At 47.6% G+C, this 14,252-nt stretch overlaps 1 protein-coding gene across 4 annotated transcripts in view; it reads left to right on the forward strand.

Moving 5' to 3' along the window:
• PECAM1 (platelet and endothelial cell adhesion molecule 1) overlaps positions 1–14,252 on the forward strand; it is an 85,514-nt gene that overhangs the window by 8,437 nt on the left and 62,825 nt on the right. The window contains exons 1-3 of one of the 4 annotated variants that reach the window (XM_014587176.2): positions 6,960–7,088; positions 11,175–11,381; positions 11,464–11,490. In XM_014587176.2, the coding sequence (XP_014442662.1) occupies positions 11,321–11,381; positions 11,464–11,490 (88 nt within the window). In that variant the 5' untranslated portion in view covers positions 6,960–7,088; positions 11,175–11,320. Of the gene's footprint in view, positions 1–6,959; positions 7,089–11,096; positions 11,382–11,463; positions 11,491–14,252 lie in introns of those variants that run through there. The other 3 variants (XM_006146787.3, XM_027771172.1, XM_006146788.3) reach the window with 3 other exon arrangements.

Consider the following 14,252-nt stretch of genomic DNA (forward strand, 5'->3'; position numbering starts at 1 on the left):
AGAATGCCATAGTGCCCTGTCTTTATTTTGCTATTGAGTATGTGTGTGTGTGTGTTGTTTATTTATTTACTTTAATTTGACCAGAGAGAGACAGAGTGAGAGAAAGAGAGGGAAAGTGAGAAAGCAAGCCGCCAGGTCTAGGACTTGAACTGCAGTTGGCCTTGTGGGAGTCCAGTGCCCTTAACCACAATGCCACATGTAGGCCCCCTCTTACTGGATATTTTTATTAATGACTTGAATGAGGATTCTGGTACTATTCTGATTAAATCTGTGGATGACTCTAAAGTGGGAGGGAGAAGTCAGAAGATAGAATTAATCCGACTCCATGGCCTGGTGATTGAGGGAGCCAGATCCCACATGACCAACCAGGGTTCAAATCCTGGCCCCAGTGGCTTGGAAAATATGCTGGTCACGTGTGTTTGTGTGCCCCTCAAATCCTGATAGGATGGCAAAATAGAGGAAAAGGGATTTTGTGCGACCTCTTCATGTTGGGAGATGTCTTCTCCCTCTCTGTCTCTCTCTCTGATGAGTACACATGCCCTCTGGCAAATTGAAAGAAAACCACCAAAGCAATGGAGGGGCCCCACCCTGAGGGCACACATCGTTGTATACCGTACAGAGATGACAACTAGGCAGGATACCCATAGAGGACAGCCTCTCGTGGAGCTTCTTTTTATTTCTATCCTGGGAGAGCTTAACCCAGCATCTGGGACATTGTGCCCACTGACCCAGTGTTGGCTCAGCGTCCCTACAACGTGGAGGGCAGGACTGGACCTTGTCTCTCTCCCCAGTGCCCTGCATGCACAGGAATGAGAGGTGCCCTCTGCTGTCCTTGCTCCTTCTTCCCTGGGGGGCCTCCCTAGAGACACTGACCTGCAGGTTCCTGGGCCGTCTGGAGAGGAGATGTCAGCTCCTTCAGATCTGTAGCCCAGTTAGTGCCGTCTCCTCTCTTGCCCGCTCAGCCACTTGATTTGAAAGAGAAAAAGCTGGGAGTCTGCCTTATCCCCAGAAGAGCTGGATTTCTGCAGGAAATGTTCCTGCTCCAAGCTGCTTCCCAGAAGGGTTCCTGAGCCAGGACTGTCAGAGAAACGAGGGATGACCAGTTCCTCTGCATTGCTGTGTCCCCTGCAATATGTGGAACGTAGTTATGCTTCACAAATGATTTGCTGCTATGTGAAATCCGAATGCAACTAGGGGTCCAGTATTTTTATTGCTGAATCCAGCAGCCCTGCCCTGAACTCTTCCAAGACAGGTCAGTAGTGATGCTGGGGCCCTGTGAGTCTTGGCCTGGCCTCACCTGCTGCCAGCTCTCACCCCTCTCACCTGTGGGGAGAACAGGTGCCAGCCAGCTTGGGGACTGTGGTCCAACCAGCGCACACTCGGCTCTGCTTCTCTGCTGGGCTCCTGTCTCGCGTCCGCGTGTGTCAGGTCAGGGACTGGATGTGAGTCTTTGGCTCGGGAAGGTGCTGTCCAAGGTCCGTTACAAAGGCCTGGAGCAAGCCGGGTCAGCACAGCAGCCAGCTATGAGGCAGAGAACATGGCCGATCTTCATCTTCTGGCCCTCGGTCTCCCCATCTGTATGGGATCCATGGTACCCCTCGAACTAGGCTAACAGTGACACCCCAAAGATGGTCTTAACCCCGGGACCGGTGACTGTTACCCTGTATGCGTAACTGAACACCATGGACCAGGGGGCTTACAAACAACGGGAATGTATTTTTTACAGTCGTGGGAGGCTTGGCGATCAAGGCAGAGACTGTGTCTGGTCTGGGTCCCCTTCCTCGTTGACAGACAGTCCTCTTCAGTGTGTACTTACAGAAAGAGCTAGGGCTTGGCTTCCTTTTCAGAAGGGCACTAATCGGACCCAATCACCTCCCAAAGGCCCACCTCCTGACACCTCACCTTGGGGAGTAGGTGTCAACATGGGAATTAGGAGGAGGACGTAAACATCCAGTCTTCAGCATAGAGAAAAAGGGCCTTTGTAGATATGATTAGGTTAAAGGTCTTGAGATGGGAAGATTATTATGGAGATCTGAGTGGGCCCCAAATGCAAGCCCGTGTGTCCTTTTAAGAAAAAGATGGGACCAGCAGAGGCAGGGTGGTTAAGGCTCTGGACTCCCATATGGTTGAGTGTGGTTCAAGTTCCAGAGCTGGCAGCTTGGTTTCTCACTTTTCTTCTCTCTCTGATGAGTGCACATGTCCTACAGCAAATTAATAATAATAATAATAATAATAATAGCAACAATAATACATAAAATAAAGTAAATAATTCTTTAGGAAAAAAGAAAGAAGCAGAGGGGGCCAGCCAGGAGAGGTGGAAGATGCTAGGTCCCACATGACTGACTGCCCGGTTTGAATCCTGGACCTAATGGCTTGAAAACTATGTCAGGCATGTATGTGGGCCTGAGTGCCTAAAATCCCCAGAGGACAATGGAGGAGAAGGGATTGCGGTGTGGCCATCCCCTCTGGAAGGTGCTTTCTCACTTTTCTTCTCGGGCTCTCTGGTTTTCTGGTGAACATACATGCCCTGTAGCAAATTATAAAAAAGAGTAAGGAAGAGAGAAAGGGCAGGGAAGATCGGACACACAGAGAAAAGGCGGTAAGAAGGGGCAGAAGGCAGGCCTGAAGACGCAGGTGCTGAAGGTTGGAGTGATGTGGCCACCAGAGGGTGGAAGAGGCAAGGGACACGTTCTCCCCTGGAACCTCTGCAGGGAATGTGACCTGCTGGGGCCTTGATCTGGGAGACTCCGATGCTGATTTTGGACCCAGAGCTGTGAGAGACTAAGTTACTGTTGTTTTAAGCCACTAAGTTTGTGGGAATTTGTTACAGTTGCCACTGGAAACAAACATTCCTTTCCTGAGATTTGTATTTATTTATTTTTATTGTTTACATTTTTCTAGAAGGTACATGCCCTTGCCAGAGAGAGACAGAGAGAGATGGTGAGGGAAAGTAAGAAAGCACCCTCCATGGGGAACGGGCACACGGCAATCCCTTCTCCCCCATCTCTCCCTCCCTTCAGGATTTTGGGCACACACTTGCCTGGCATGTTTCTTAAACCACCATGTTCAGGACTCAAGCCAAATGGTCAGCCCTGTGGGATCAGGCTGCCTTAACCACAGGCCATGCAGCTGGCCCCTTTCCTGTGTGTTTCTAGATAACAGCTTTATTGACATCTAGTTCCCATACAGTACTGTTCACCCATTTACGGTGTGCAATTGAAGGCCAGTCCCATAGCCTAGTGGTTAAGGGAGCTAGATCCCACATGGCCAAGGGTAGCACAAATATCAGAGCATGAGTAGAAAAACATGCCAGGCACATGTGCATGCATGCCCCAAATCCCAACAGGATAAAGAGATGGAGGAGAAGGGATTGCAGTGGGACCATGTCCTATCTGGGGATGCTTCCCCCTCTGTCTCTGTGTCTCTCTGGAGTATACATGTACTTCTTTTTTTTTTTTTTTGAAGAGGTTTTTCACTATAGGGCGTGTGCGCTCGCCAGACAGAGAGAGACATAGAGACAGAAAGCGAGAAATCACCCCCCAGAGGGCATAGTCACGCCACAATCCCTGCTCCTCCATTCTCCTCTTGGGATCTTGGGCACTCACGCACACACGCTCGGCGTGAGTTTTAAGCCACCAGGTCCAGGACGCGAACCACGGTCGACTATGTGGGAGTCCAGTGACATAGCCATTACGCTAACTGCTGGTTCCCTGCTGTCTCATTTTCTCTCTCTGGTGAACATGTGTGCCTGGTAGCAAATTAAAAAATAATAGTGATAAATAAAATTAAATAAATAATTCTAAAATAATCATTATTTTGATTATTTAATGTTATTTGTTATTATTATTATTTTTAAATTTGACGAGAGAGAGACAGAGAGAGTGAGAGAAAGTGAGAAAGCACTTTCCAGGACTTGAGCCTCGGGTGGCCACGCGGGAGTCCAGCACTCCAATCTCTGCTACCGCGCCACCGTGCCACCTACTGGCCCCCCTTTACTGTGTTTTTTATTTATAATTTTTAAAAAGAATTATTTTATTTAACTTTATTTATTTATTTATTTAAATTTGACCAGAGAGGGACAGAGAGAGAGAAAGAGAGAGAGAGAAAGAGAAAGCAAGCCGCCAGGTCCTGGAAGTGAATTGTAATCGGCCCTGTGAGAGTCTAGTGCCGTTAACCACCACACCACCTGGCGGCTCTTGATTTATAATTCCTTTTTTTTTTGGAGAGATTTTCACTGCGGGGCGCGTGCACTCGCCAGACAGAGAGAGACATTGAGACAGAAAGTGAGAAATCACCCCCCAGGGGGGATGGCCACGCCGCAATCCCTTCTCCATTCTCCTCTCGGGATCTTGGGCACGCACGCACACGTGCCCGGTGTGAGTTTTAAGCCACCGGGTCCAGGATGCGAACTGCGGTCGACTACGGGGGAGTCCAGTGACATAGCCATTACGCTAACTGCTGGTTCCCTTGATTTATAATTTCTTAACTAGTAAAGACGTTGAGTATCTTTTCATATGCTTATTGTTTATCTTCTTTGGAGAAATGTCTGTTCAAATCCTTTGCCCTTTTTTTTTTTTTTGGTAGAGGTTTTTGCCTTAGGCCGCTTGCGCTTGCCAGAGAGAAAGAGACAGACATAGTGAGAGGGAAAGTGACAGGTCACCCCCTGAGGGGGATGGCCTCACTGCAACCCTTTCTCCTCCAGGATTGGGCGCATGCATGCACAGGCGCCCAGTGTGATTTTCAAGCCCTTGGGTCAGGGACTCAGACTGCAGTCAGCCATGGGGGAGTCTAGCGACCTGACTGCTATGCCGTATGCTGGTTCCCTTTGCCCATTTTTAAAAAAACGATCGTCTTTTTACTGTTGAGTTGTAAAATTCTTTTTTTTTTTTGGGGGGGGGGGAGAGGTTTTTCGCTATAGGGCGTGTGCGCTCACCAGACAGACAGAGAGAGACAGAGAGACAGAAAGCGAGAAATCACCCCCCAGGGGGAATGGTCACGCTGCAACCCCCTCTCCACCATTCACCTCTCGGGATCTTGGGCACACACGCACACGTGCCTGGCGTGAGTTTTAAGCCACCAGGTCCAGGACGCGAACCGCGGTCGACTACGTGGGAGTCCAGCGACATAGCCATTACGCTAACTACTGGTTCCCGAGTTGTAAAATTCTTTATGTATTTTGATTCTAATCTCTTATCAGATGTATGGGTTCCAAATGCTTCTTACACTCTGTGAATTACCTTTTATTTTCTTGGTGGTGTCCTTTGCAACACAGGAAGATTTTTATATTGATGAAGTCCAGTTTATCTAATTTTTAATATTGTTGCTTGTGCTTTTGCACTCTTGAGAACAGAATGAACAAATATCTCTTTTGCTTCAGTGCCTGGGACACAGTGGTGCTCTTTCCGTCTTTCTAGGCCAGTGGCCTGGCCACTCAGGGTGGAAGAACACAGGCCCCTTGGCTCTGGGACTGTCGTGTGAACGATTTGGTACTGAGGCTGACTTTTCCAGTAGGCCCAGGAGGCACGCTGCCAGGACCCATCACACTTTAAGGGGCCCATGAAAGAATACGTTTTTAAAGTAGAAGAATATAAAAGAAATCTGAAGTCAAAGAATTTTTTTAAAGAATTATTTCTTTAGTTTTATCTAGTATTATGATTGTTACTTTTCATTTATCAGAAAGAGAGAGAGAGAGAGTGGGAAAGTTAGAAAGCAAGCCACCAGATCTGGGACTCAAACCATGGTCGGTCCTGTGGGAGTCCAGTGCCCTGACTATCACACCACCTGCTGGCCCAAGAAATGTTTTAATATATAATACTGATACGTTCTTGTTTTTACTAATACAGTTATAAAATACAATTAAAATATTTTCTTATGGAGAAAGGGGTCTGTGAAGGGAAAAATGTCTTCAGCCATGTGTTTTGATACAACCTTGTCCCTGTCACTGGAGGAGATGGAATAGCACAACCCCTTCTGCCTGCCTCCTTTTTGCCCAGCTGCCTACCTTTGAGAGGGGCCAGGCAGAGACCAGGAGGGCAGCACGGGTGTAGGGGGAAGGTTGAGGGGGGCATTGAGCCCCTCCATCTGAGCCCATTAAGACAGCAGAGTTACCTGAGCATCCATTTAGGTGGAGCAGGCTGGGGTCCAAACCAGACCAGGAGCTATTGTTTGTTTTTAGATTTTTTTGTCACAGGGCAAGTGTACTTTCTGGAGAGGGAGAGAGAGAGAAAGAAATCACACTCCCTGGGGAGGATGGTTACACCAATCCTTCTCTGTTCTCCCCCCGCCACACACACACACAAGCACGTGCCCAGCCCATTTTTCAGGCCGGAGTTGGGAACTCAAATCATGCAGTCGGCCATGTGGGAGTCTAGCACCTTAACCAGCAGTCCACCTGCCGGCCCAGCAACTATTCTTGTCACTGTTGTTCTCCTTGTTCTTACTGTGCTCTGCTGGTGGAATGTGCTTTCAATCACTAGCTGTCCTTTGATCTTCCTAGCAGGCCTGCGTGATGGGTAGATGGCGTGCCTTACTCTGGTTTTAGAGGGAAGAATGTGAGCCTCAAAACTTTTAGCTCTTCAGCTGCAGAGGAGGGACTGGAAACTCAGGCTTCTGATTTGCACGTTGGTACATGCACCTTCCCTGGCTGGGGTGTGGTCGGGGATGAGTGGACAAGGATCAGTCCCACGTATCATCTCTCCAGGACTGTTCAGGCCCATGGCCACAGGCTGGGGACATGGCCTTGGATCTTATTTCTGACCACTGTGGTTGTGAAATAGATGGGAGGTCTCTCTTCCCTGGTGCCTGTAGCTCTCTGACTTATCTGTTGCCTGCCTGGCCCTGCCGGCCCCTCCCCACATGCCCCACCCCAGCTACTCAGGAAAAAAACCCCACTTCCTGAGGTAGATTCCAGCAGGGAGCTTTATTTATGTGATTTAATGAATCACTGACCAGGTCCATGTTGCACTTCGGAGTTTGAAGGCAGGAGTACAAGCTTCTCTGTGTCTGTCCACCCATCCCATGAGGTGAAGAGAAGGGAGCAGGCCAGCTGGTGGTGTGGAGGTTAAGGCAACTGGCTCTCGCATGACCAAGTACGTGATTCAAGTCCCGGACCCAGCAGCTTGAGAAACTTGCCGGGTGTGTATGGATGTGTGCCCAAAATCTCAAGAGGGAATGGAGGAGAAGGGATTGCGGAGTGGCCGCCCCCCTGGGGATTTCTTACTTTTTCTCTCTCTCTCTCTCTGGCAAGTAAACAAGTCCTATGACAAAAACCTTTAAAAAAAAATGTGGAGGACTTTTTCTTTTTTGGAGGTAGAAATTAACAAGCCGATCTAAAAATTCATATGGAAATTGGGTTTGGAACGGCCCCAGTGAGTAAAAAAGGAAAGATAATATTTGCGAACTAACACTGACTTTAAGATGTATCGCAGTAACCCAGACCACGCGGTACTGCATGAAGATAGACAAACAGATCCCTAGAACAAAGTACAGACTTGAGAAATAAACTCACGCATATATGGGCAACTGGCTTTCAACAAAGAATTCAAAAGAATTCACTCAAGAGAGTCAGCAGGTAGCATGGTGGTTAAGGTGCTGGACTCCCACATGGCCGATCACAGTTCAAATCCTAACCTGGCGGGCTTTCTTACCCCCTCCCCCCCATTTCTCTCTGGTGAGTGTTCATGTCCTAGAGCAAATTTTTAAAAAAATTAAATACATAATTCTTTTTAAAAAAGAATTCACTTGAGAAAGGATAGTCTTTTTTAACAAATGGTGCTGGAAAAAAGTAGACATCTATATACAAAGAAAAAGTATGCCATTTGTTTCATGCCTTGCATGACATACAAAAGCTAACTCACGATGGATGATAGATCTACATGTGAGAGCAGGAGGACATCTGTGTGACCTCGGGTTAGGCACACGGTTCTTAGATGTGACACTAAAAGGAAAAAATGGGCAAAGTGGACTTAATGTATTAAAGTGAAAACTTGTGCTCGTCAAAGGACATCCTTTAAGAGGATTCAAGGACATGCCACAAACTGGGGAAAATATTTACACATCATTGATAAAGGACTTGTATCTAGAATATGTGAAGAACTCTATAAATGTAATACTAAGAAAACAAACATCCTTTTAGAGGTGAAGTGTCAAGATGTTTGCTACTCACTGTCAGACGATTTGGAAAAAATAAAAGCTTTCTCTCTCTCTCTCATTAGGCAAAATGTAGTAATAAGTAAAGTGTTAACAATCTACATGAAGGGTTAAAAAGAACCCATTATGTTATTCTTTAAAATTGTTGTATTAACTTGAAATCTTCCAAAATAATTAGTTAGGAAAGGAAATGTATTGATCATGAATCCTATCTGTAAAACTCTTTGAATATAGTTGAATATTCACTTGTAAATTATATAAATGAAATTTTGTTCTAAATAATAGTTCTATAGACTATCAAACATTTTACAAATTTGAGCATTATATTGATTTAATAAATACCAAATTAAAAAAAAAGAAAAACATCCTAATTAAAAATTGGGTAAAAGATTTAACTGACTTATGATATAATAAATAAACACATGAAAATATGCTCACTAGCAGTCATCAGGAAAATGCCAATTAAACCATAATAGGATATCTCTATATATTCCACCGAAATGGTTAATTAAAGAGACTGACTGGGGTGGCCTTGTGCTCTGGTAAGGGAACCAGATCCCACATGGCTGACTGTGGCTTGAATTCCAGGTCTGGAGGCCTGAAAGCCACCAGGTCTGGAGGGCACAAGTGTTATGTGTGCACAGAATCTCAACAGGGTGGAGAAATGGAGAAGGGATTGTGACATGACTATACCCCATTGGGGGCGCGTTCTCCTTCCTCACTCTTGCTCTTTTTTTAAGAGAGATTTTTGCTAGGGGCTGGCAGGGGGCGGGGGGGGCGGAAGGAAGGCACTGAATTCCCACATGGCTGACCGCAGTTCGAGTCCCAGACCTGGTGGCTTGCTTTCTCACTTTCTCTCTCTCTCTCTCTCTCTCTCTCTGGTCAAATTGAAAAATAATTATAACAAATGGAATTAAATAAATAATTCGTTTTTTTAAAAAATGGAGATTTTTTTTTTTTTGCTGTAGTGCACATGTGCTCACCAGAGAGACAGAAAGCAAGAAATCACCCCCCAGGGCAATGGCCATGCTGCAATCCTTTCTCTAGTCTCTCTTGGGATTTTCAGCACACACGCACATGCGCCTGGCATGAGTTTGAAGCCACTGGGTCCAAGATTCGAACTGTGGTTGACCATGTGGGAGTCCAGCAGCATAACCATTATGCCATCTGCTGGCTCCTCCTCTCTCTCTTTCTGAAGGGAATGGAGTCCAGACATTTATCACTATCACTTGAGTGTCATTCTGAGATGCAAAAGTTGCTTACTCTAGAAAATCCAGAAGTTACCAGTTGAACTCAATATTCATGTTATTAATCCTTTCTTTTTGTGGGTGGGGCTAGTTTCCAGTAGGTAGTCAGAAAAGATAGCTGATAGTGGGGAATGGGGAACACAAAGCAATAGCAACAAAAAATAAACGATAGAAAACATTCCTTTAGAAACAAGTGGGCTCCGCGCATTGCTCGCCAACAGCTCTTCCCACAGTTCCCACCGAGCTGTGGATCCGAGAGAGAAATTGCTTTCTAGCTGGAAGTCATTCTTTCTTGGTACTTGCCCTGAGGCAGAGAAGTCTGGGTTCTAGCCCCCAATTCAAATCTGTCCTAGCTCATGTGGAAGTCCTCGAGGGTGATAGTTCAGAAACAACATAGAGGCCAGCCCGTGATTAAGGTGGCTGAGTCCCACATGGCTGACTGTGGTTTAAGTCCTGGACTTGGCGGCTTGAAATTCATGCCAGGCGCACCGGCCCCAAATCCCAGGAGGAGAGTGGTGGAGAAGGGATTGTGACATGACCGTCTCCCATGTGGAGTGCTTTCTTACCCCCCCCCCTCAGGCAGGCACACGTGCTCTCTGGCAAATTTAGGGAAAAAAAAAGAAAGAAACAACGTGGCACTCTGATTTCAAGGCAATGGTCATTTCATTTAGAGCTGCAGTAACTTGTCTTCATTCGCCTTGATAACCAACCATTCTGTTCATGCTTTTTGCTCATTTTCTGGGGTACCGAGCTCTGTCCCTGCCTTCAAGAAGCGGGCAGTCCACTGGGAGAAGACAAGCTGTCTCTGCACGCTGTAGACGGGGTCTCACAGGAAGGTGGGGGTGGTGGAGGGCACAGAGGAAGAACAGCAAAGTCATGGGATGCTAGGGAATGTTCTAGAGGAGTCGATGCCTGAACTAAGTTAGGAAGGATGGCTAGGAATTAGCTAGCAAAGAAAAATGGGAGGCCATGGCACTCCAGGCAAGGGAACAGCGTTGGCAAAAGGACAGATGTGCGCTGCATTCTGGGTACCATCGACTCTAGCAACCGGAATGTGGAGGCCAGGTAAGGAGGGAGCGACGAGGGATTGCGCTAGAAAATTAAGCAAGGAACTGGACTGTGGAGGGTTGTAACCTGACTTTTTCTGGAGGGCAGAGGGAAGCCATCACAAGTTCGTACAGGAAAGTGGATGGCACTGACTATATCTTAGAAAGCTCCCTGTGGCCTGGTACGATATCTGTGTGTTTGACAGGACCTCTGGGTGGTGTGGACACCTCACAGGGTGGCCTAATCATCCACACCAAAACCCATGGTGGGGTTCCACTGAGTTCCACTGATTTCCTAGCTCACCCGCCCCTGCTGGGCAGGTCTCCTTGACAAGCCCTTCCAGTTTTTGGAAAAGTCAGCCCAGGAAAGGTGGGGACCCAGATTTATGCCGTGGTCTCCTGGGGTGGAGGGACCATGGGAAAAGCAGAGGGATATTTCTGGGTGTCCAAGGAGCGAAGCCCTTTGGGTGGGGGCTGGAGAAAGGGAAGAACCCCTCATCCTGTCATGAGAAAGGGCGCCCAAATCCAGGCGAGACAGAGGAGGAGGGTCAAGAACTCCAAGGCTAATGTCCCTTGTGCCTCCCCCCACCCCAAAGAAACTAAACAAAGCGACTGCGTTCAGTGGCCCCTCAGGAAGGCCAGTCATTTCCTGAGGAGCTATCAGGCCAGCCCAGACCTCATTGTTCCCTGTTTCCAGCAATGGCCGCCATTACCTGACCAGCGCCACCTCCAGTCTCTCTGCAGGCGCCGGGAGAAGAAGTTACAAGAGTGATTTCTGCTTTGCACGGGAAGGTCTCTCGTCTGCAGCGTGTGGGAAGTACCTCCCGGCCTCGAGGCATGGCCTGTGGGCAGAACTAACCGGCCCTCTTCGCTCTCAGGATGCAGCTGGGGTGGGCTCGAGCAGGCAAGATGCGGCTGGTCCTGCTGACGCTGGCGCTCTGTGAGTTTTCACCTTGTCCCCACTCTTTCGCTTCAAGAGAACTGAAGCTTCCGACTCAACATCTTCCTTCTGTCTCTTCTAGGTTCCAGCCTGGAGGGTCGCGAAAACTGTAAGTCATGGTGTGTCTAGACACATTGTCATATCTTTTCTGTGATTCTTAAAGCTCAGGTCAAATCACTTAGGTTGATATTTATACCAATTGAGAAACATTTTCCAGTGGGGAACTAAAGTGTGTCCCATGTTGGCATTTTTTAGAAGGGCTCACAATAAAACCCTTATCCTTACAGCATATTTTAGAAATGACATGTTTTCTAGACCCTCCTGAATGGCTCTTTGTGGGGTTGAGGAAGTGATAAGAGTGAGTGATTGTCTTTCGTTTTTTGTTGTCCCACCATAGCTGCTTATTTCCATGTTCTACCCTATCCTTAATTTTTCTTACTGGCAAATGAAATAGAATTGATGGCCAGACTCATGAAGACCGAATAGAGTTGGAATTGTTTCTGTAATTCTTTTCCTTCCTAAATGATTGAACACACTGGGTCTCATTTCTCATCCATTGGTGAGGCTACAATCATACCTGCCATATTTCGTGCTTGCCCGTAGGGAAGAGGGCGTTCCCTACCTTTGAAGCTCGGTTTATCATCAGCTTTACAGTTGCTTTTTATTTTTAAAAAATTGATATATAAATTATACGTTTCTGTGGGGTACAGTGGGATTTTTCAGTACAAGAAGACAACGTGTGATTATTAAATGAGGGAAATTAGCATAGCTGTCATCTCAACCGTTCGTTACTACTTTGCTTTGGGAACATTCCAAAGTCTCTCTCTTATGAAAAAAAGAAATCCTCCTTTTTAGTTACTGTGAGATATACAATAAATTGTTGTAAGCTATAGTCACCCTACTGTATTTTATAGCACTAGAAATTTTTTCTCTTATCTATCAGTAATGCTTTTTTCTTTTTAAAATGCCCATACCACGATCCCATCTTTTCCATTCTCCTCTTGGGATTTTGGGCATGCTCGCATATATGCTCAGCCCCGGGTCCGGGGCTCAAACCATGCAGTCCATCATGTGGGATCCAGCCCTCTTAATCTCCATGCCACTGCCTGGCTCTTGTCTGTCTGTTTGTTTGTTTGTTTTTAAATTTCTTATTTATTTATTTTTTAATGGCTAGAAGAGTATATGTTCTTGCCAGAGAGAAATGGATGGACAGGGTAGGGGGATACCCTTCATGGGGCATGGTGACACCCCAATCCGTTCCCCTCCATACCTCCATCCTATTGGGATTTTAAGAAAGCACACACATGCCCAGCATGTTTTTCAAGCTGCCAGGGTTGAGGTTTGAACTGTTGTTGGCCATGTGGGATTTGGATCCCTTCGCCACTAGCCCACAGGGCCAGCATTCTATTAATAGCTGTAATTTTGTTTGTGACCAACATCCCTGTATCCCAGACCCTCACCCTTCGCAGACTCCAGTAGTCATTCTTCCACTTAGAGCTGATTTTGAATCTTCATCTTGAAATAGGAGGGTTTGGCTCTGCTTCATCTGGGACCTTAGCAATGAGGGTGTGCATTTGGGTGCATGGGTTGTGAATGGAGGAAGAGCCCACAGAACATGATTCCCTTGCCAGAAGTCACTTTGGCAAAACATGGAGTGGTAGGATGGCAGAATCGTACAGCTCTTTGGAGGTGAAGTACAAGGCCAAGTTGTTGAGCCAAGGCTTGAACGGCTACCAGCAAAGCCCATCTGTCCGACTCTGCTCAACTGGCCATGTGTTTCCTTGGGCATTTGAACCTGCTGGTCCTCCTTGGAAACAGGATATCCATTATCTCCATAATCATCGTACTTGACCGATGGCATCACTGACCCTCAGAAATGACCCGCTGTCCATGAGAGAGCCAGTTCTTGGGGAGTCAACACTAGACTATTCCTATCCAGAACCTGACCCACCATCTGTCTGGAGCCTTGGGCCTGACTCAGGTCTGTAAAACCAGGTTTGCTTTGCCCTTTTGAGTTTCTCTCCCAATTTGTAAAATGGGATTGATAAAAAAGCCTCTATGGAGTGGTTGATAAGAGGCAGCATGCGGTGGTAGTAATGGGAATGTTTACCCTACTGTGGTCCTAGCCCATCTTTACAAGCAAAGCTCCTGCCCCACCCACAATCCGGTTCGCTCCGACCACGCCCTGCAGACCAGACTGTGCTCTGCAAACACCCAATGCTCTGCGGCTCCTGCTTCTCTCATTCTCCATCCAGTCTCCCGGGACTGCCATTCTTTCCCATCTCCCTCACCAAATGGGAGGTCATCTCCCCTTCCTGGGGCTGCTAGAGAATGTCCTCTGCACCCTCAGGGAAGGCCTTGGAACCGACGTACTTAGTGCAGGGAGACTCCCCTGTCTTCTCAGGCCTCTGCCTTGTTTTGTGCTTGAGGAAACCAAGACCCGGCAGCCACTGGACACTTGCAGGATCACACTGGGGTAAAAGAGCAGGGCTGGGACCTTCACCGCTCTGCTCCTGAGGTCACCCAAGGCCTGCCAGCGGGCTGTGGGGGCTTCCTACCTATCTCAGGCATTCTTGACTTCCTCCAGCCCCTACCCAACCACGCCTGCCGCGTGTCTCAGGAAGCGACCTCAGCTCCATCTTCACTGTCCGAGGAGGCTCTCAGCTTCCTTCTCAGCAGGTTACAGGCTTGTCGGCCTCCCTGCCCATCTTCCTGGCTTTCCTCCTGGCTAGATAACAGGTCCAGCCCTGTGCCTGGTCAGAGCCAGCCCTTCCCCCGGGCTCTGAGCCCACCCTCATCACCCGGGACCTCTCTTTCATTTACTCACATCCCTCGCCCCCACCACCGCTCCCAGCACTTCTGGCTCTTTCC

The sequence above is a fragment of the Tupaia chinensis genome, unplaced genomic scaffold, assembly GCF_000334495.1.
Source record: "Tupaia chinensis unplaced genomic scaffold, TupChi_1.0 Scaffold000187_1, whole genome shotgun sequence".
Lineage (NCBI taxonomy): Eukaryota > Metazoa > Chordata > Mammalia > Scandentia > Tupaiidae > Tupaia > Tupaia belangeri.